At 36.0% G+C, this 6000-nt stretch overlaps 1 protein-coding gene across 2 annotated transcripts in view; it reads right to left on the bottom strand.

Annotated features, from left to right (window-relative positions):
* Nucleotides 1–3988: 3988 nt before the first annotated feature.
* Nucleotides 3989–6000, bottom strand: part of MOK (MOK protein kinase) — a 281854-nt gene continuing 279842 nt past the window's right edge. The window contains exons 11-12 of one of the 2 annotated variants that reach the window (XM_053697435.1): nucleotides 4275–4469; nucleotides 3989–4178 (exon numbers count right to left, since the gene is read on the bottom strand). In XM_053697435.1, coding sequence (XP_053553410.1) covers nucleotides 4125–4178; nucleotides 4275–4469 — 249 coding nt within the window. In that variant the 3' untranslated portion in view covers nucleotides 3989–4124. The remainder of the gene's footprint in view (nucleotides 4179–4274; nucleotides 4470–6000) is intronic. The other variant, XM_053697436.1, reaches the window with a different exon arrangement.

Genomic DNA, 6000 nt, shown 5'->3' with positions numbered 1-6000 from the left:
CTTTGTTGTAGGGATGTATTGGAAGTGACATATATTTAAAGGGACAGTCTACACCAGAATTTTTATTGTTTTAAAAGATAGATAATCCCTTTATTACCCATTCCCCAGTTTTGTATAACCAACACAGTTATAATAATATACTTTTAATCTCTGTGATTATCTTGTATCTAAGCCTCTGCAAACTGCCCCTTTATTTCAGTTCTTTTGACAGACTTGAAGTTTAGCCAAGCACAGTGTTATCTATATGAAATGTGAACTAACACCCTCTAGTGGTGAGAAACTGTTCAAATGCATTCTGAAAAGAGGTGGCCTTCAAGGTCTAAGAAATTAGCATATGAACCTCCTAGATTAAGCTTTCAACTAAGAATACCAAGAGAACAAAGCAAAATTGGTGATAAAAGTAAATTGGAAAATTGTTTAAAATTACATGTTCTATCTGAATCATGAAAGTTTATTTTGGCCTAAACTGTCCCTTTAAGGTAGGGATTTAGTCACAAGCTTTTCCATGGAGATTAAATTATTCCTTCCAGAATGTAAGTACAAGTCAACTTAAAGCAAGCATCTAGAATGGGACAGACCGTTGACCCTCATTGCACCCTACAATAGGAAGCAGTTGTATAGCAAGCACACTTTATGCTGCCTGGAGTTTACATCATTTATTTAATTGTTCATGGTCAAGCAGAACATCTCCATCACCAAGAGAACTTTTTTTCAGCAGAACACATGATTTTTTTAAAGTGGTGGTGAAGAAAGACGGTATGTATATGGTTTCAGTCATGAATCTGAGAGATTTGTGAGACATTTTCCATTCCTGGAAGTGTATGCAGTAGACATGTTCACTATATGGTAAGATTTTCAGCTGGTTAACAGATTTCCTTAATGTTTTGGTAAATTTTGTAGCACAGTGCAGTTCTAGTTAAAAAAAAAAATTCCACACTGACCAAGGCATCCATGTTTAACAGGTCTGATGAAGATGCTCCTTGGACACACCACCTTTATAGGTTGCATATGAAAGCTTGGTTTTCAAGATCTGACTTGCCTAATGTTATGCTATAGCAGCATTTAAAGGAGAATCTAATGTATACCATTGCTGATTCACAGTTTTATCTATCGCTACAGATTTCAGGACTCGCAGCAGACTGATACGCTGTTTGTTACTCAACAGTGATATTACAAAGGATCTATACTAGCAAAAAGAATGTTGTGATGGATTGTGGGTTATATCATTTAAGCCTACCAATGATGAATATACCTATTTTGCATGGCTTTAAAGGGACAGTCAACACCAGAATCTTTGTTGTTTAAAAAGATAGATAATCCCTTAATTACCAATTCCCCAGTTTTGCATAACCAACACAGTTATAATTATACACGTTTTTCCTCTGTAATTACCTTGTATCTAAGCCTCAGCAGACTGCCCCCTTATTTCAGTTCTTTTGACAGACTTGCAGTTTAGCCAATCAGAGCTGTCTCCATGGTAAATTCACGTGCATGAGCTCAATGGTATCTATATGAAACACATGAACTAATGCCCTCTAGTGGCAAAATGCATTTAGATTAGAGGCGGCCTTCAAGGTCTAAGAAATTAGCATATGAACCTCCTAGGTTTAGCTTTCAACTAAGAATACCAAGAGAACAAAGCAAAATTGGTGATAAAAGTAAATTGGAAAGTTGTTTAAAATTACATGCCCTATCTGAATCATGAAAGTTTTTTTGGACTTGACTATCCCTTTAAGTTTATTTTTACTGTTAAAGGCATATGAAACCCCAATTTATTTCTTTATTCAGATAGAGCGCGCAATGTTAAATAACTTTCCAATTTATTTCTATTATCTAATTGGTTTTGTTCTGTTTGTATCCTTTGTTAAAAAGTATACATAGGTAGGCTCAGAACCTGCTCATTGGTGGCTGCACATAAATGCCTCTTGCTGTTGGCTTTCAGCAGTGCATTACTGCTCCTTCAATAAAGCATACCAAGAGAATGAAGAAAATTAGATAATAGAAGTAAATTAGAAAATTGTTTAAAATTGTATTCTCTGTCTGAATCATGAAAGAAAAATTTTGGGTTTCATTTCCTTATCTCTTCTGTGTACTTCTGCAAGTCAGTAGCATTTTATAAAATACTGTAAGTGTCATGGATGTGTTTTTCTGGTTCTGCCTGCCCTATTACTTTAAAGGGACACTAAACACCTGCTGCAAATTCTGCAAACTAACTTTTGCTGTTTGCATCCATATTGTAGCGCACGTTTTACTCACAGACACAGCAGTCATGTGATGCACATACTCTTATTTATCCAGTTTAGAGGAGGATTATCTGAACACTCGCTCACTGTGGAACTGAGCGAGTGCTGCATTAGCTGTATATATTATTACATTTATCTTATGTGCCTCATATAAAAAAACATTCAGTTTGTGAAGGCATTCTAATAAAAGCATTATAAATACATCTGCACTATTGACTGCAGCACAGCACCAGGAATGCACAGTCACAACTCCATGAACGGTTGTAATTTCTCTTAGCAAACTACGGAGGGGGAGAAGGGGAGGGGGCATGTTCGTTGGAAGATAGCAGCTGAATAAGTGAATAACTAATGTACGCAGTGTTAGTTTTTAGGCTGCTATCTTCCAACAGAACATGCCTCCGCCTCCCCCCTCTCCAGGAGTGCACACTTCCGTGAACGGTTGTAATTTCTCATAGCAAACTACAGGGAGGGAGAAAGGGAGGAGGCATGGTCCGTTGGAAGATAGCTGAAAAACTAATACTGCATACATTAGTTATTCACTGATTCAGCTGCTATCTTCCAATGAACATGCCCCCTCCCCTTCTCCCCCTCCCTCTCTGTAGTTTGCTAAGAGAAATTACAACCGTTCATGGAGTTGTGACTGTGCATTCCTGGAGCTGTGCTGCAGTCAATAGTGCAGATGTATTTATAATGCTTTTATTAGAATGCCTTCACAAACTGAATGTTTTTTATATGAGGCACATAAGATAAATGTAATAATATATACAGCTAATGTAGCACTCGCTCAGCTCCACAGTGAGCGAGTGTTCTGATAATCCTCTGACTTGATTAATAAAAGTATATGCCATGTTCATCACATGACTGCTGTGCCTGTGTGGCAATATGGCGGCATTTATAGCTTTACCAAGTGCTGGATCAGCAGTCTGATTGAAGACACTCTAATTTAACTGTTTGAGGTAAACTGACCATCAAGTATAGAGATTCATGCGTAGTTTGTTATTATTAATCAGTATAAGTTAGTTTAAAGGATTTTTAGAAGGTGTTATAGGTCCCTTTTAATGATTGATATAAAAAAAATGTTGGTGAGTGCTATCGGGATGAGCCAATATACACAAATTATACTTTCATTAATGCCCAAGCTTTCCTTTTTATTCCGTATTTTAACATTTTGTTTACTCACCTGTGTACCAAGTACCATCTCAAATATGTGCTTTAAATTCTATATTATAGGACACTTATTCATTGAATCTTCTGTTCATGTTCTGTGATTCCTCATTGACTGAAGTCTAGTGGTTTTTAGTATCATAGTCAATATATTCATGAGTTTCTATTAAAATAATCAGCCCAAAAATGTTTAACTTACTAGTTTTGTGCGGGACGTTGCTCTCCTTCACCTGCATATTAGTACAAATACTAAATAAAATATTTATAAATGCTTAATAACTTTTTTTTGAGTGATGTCTATTTAAAAAAAAATGATGTAGACTTGAAGTCTCTACAAGTACTGTTTGAAAGAAGTAAATTTTAAATATTAAGTCCTGGTATATTTTTCAGAAGATGCCTGTGAAAAGCTACTTCTACAAGGAATTATAAATCGGTTTTGTTAAATCATAGCATAAATTTTATGACAATAAAATTAGAAACTTATTACAGTATAAAAACAATTACTTTACAAAAAAAGTGAAATGTGTGTTGTTGTTTTTGTCTCTCTGCATTGCTTATGTAAAGTGCATACAACAAAACTCTATGGGAAAAAAAAAATCTTGGCTCTTTATTGGCTGGTACACCCTCAAATCAAAAGGCACCTCTGACTGAGGTCTTTCAGTTTTAAGGAAGGCACAGCTCATGTAGAAACTTTGGGTAAGTTGTGCATAGATATCATCAAAACCCAGCACCTTTTCTTCCAATAGAAGGTAACTGATATGGTTTCAGAGTCTGAAAAACACAAGAATGAATCTCTTACCACCATAAAATACAACCATACTGTCACACCCCAGCTGAATTGTGAAACTCTGTTCTGTTTGAAATTACCTTGGTGTCAATGTACTTCATGCTTGAAAGTACTGGAAGTTTTCCGTTGTTTCCAGGACTGGGGAAAACCGGCTGAAACTTATGAACAGGGAAGGACATAGTCTTTGTTACTCCAGGGACATTAAGCTTTGGCAGTTCAACTGGAAAGGTAGGTCCGTGATGCCGGATGGGAGATACTTGTATTTTGTTTGTCTGCTTTGATATAATGGAAATTTGTATTTTTATCTGATTTTTCTGACCAAAGAGAAAACTACACACAAATGTATACACTGGCCGATTTTTTAAAAGATTTCAAGGGATTTCAGTTCAATTTACAATTAAGGAAACGCAAAACATGCAAAGGCTGTAGGGCATATGACACTCATTTTCCAGTGTCTTACAAATAACTTGATTATACTAGCACAAATCCCTATTCAAACTACTTAAAGGGACAGTTTACACCCAAAAAAAGTTATCTTAAATTGTTCCCAATGATCCAATTTAAGTGCTGGAATGTATTAAATTGTTTACAAGTAGCTCATTTACTCTTATTTCAGCATTTGAAATAGCTGATATAGCCTGTGGAATCTCAACCTATACTGAAAGTTTATATACTGAAGTCTAGGCTCTTGATAAGCCTAAGTAACCACAGCCAGCAGGAGAAATTACATACTCAGTGGGGTGCAGGATCGTTAAAATAATAAAATTTTAATTTTCCATTGTTCTCTCTAAGTATTAAGCTTTGGTTTACAGACAAATACAAGCTAAGGAAGCAAGTGTGTGTACATAAAGTGATAACATAATGAGATATATTACCTGCAAGCTCAACCCATTTTAATAGTTTGTGGTTTAAAATAATAAAACCAACTAATTTATATACACAAATGAACCTGAAAATACAATTTCTCACACATTTTACACTCTGCAGCTGGTATAACAAGTCATTGAAAATACATTAAATGGACAGATTTAGAGAGTGCAATTTTAACATGATGGTAAATCCAAGCTTTAACAAAGGCTAGGATTTACGACCACTACAAATCAAGGGGAGTTTTATTGATCAAACGTGTACAAAACTGTGCTAAACTCACCCTTTCGGTGCAGTTGCACAGCGCTAAATTCAGCGGCTCCGGCCGCCCACAGCAAAACCATCTACCAATGAGGTGCTGCTTTCCCCTCTGAACCAATACGCAAACCTGTCAGTTGACATGCACAGCTATTGGTTCAGAGGTGCAAACGTCCCCTTATTGAAGGGGATCGTTGTGCCGTGGGCGGCTAGCGCCGCTGAATTTAGTGTTGTACAACGGTACAGAAAAGGTAAATTTAGCATCCTTTTGTACACATTTGATCAATGAAACGCCCCTTGATTTGTAGTGATGGTAAATCCTAGCCTTTATTAAATGTTTGGATCTAACATCACGTTAAATAACTTTCCAATTTACTTTGGTTATCAAATTTTCTTCGTTCTCTTGGTATCTTTTAATTGAATAGTAAAACTAGGTAGTCTCATAAGAGCTCAGGAGTGTTCACATGTCTTTAGTACTCTATGGCAGCAGTGTTTTGCAACATTGTATTACAAAGCAGCAAATAATTTTGCAAAGACACATGCACACTCCTGAGCTCGTATGAGCCTACCTAGCTTTGCTCTACAATTAGAGATACCAAGAGAACAAAGCAAATTTGGAAACAGAAGTAAATTAAAAGGTTGTTTAAAATTGCATGCTTTATATGAATCATTAAAGTTTAA

Source organism: Bombina bombina, chromosome 1 (genome assembly GCF_027579735.1).
Source record: "Bombina bombina isolate aBomBom1 chromosome 1, aBomBom1.pri, whole genome shotgun sequence".
Lineage (NCBI taxonomy): Eukaryota > Metazoa > Chordata > Amphibia > Anura > Bombinatoridae > Bombina > Bombina bombina.
This window is presented reverse-complemented; position numbering and strand designations above follow the sequence as displayed.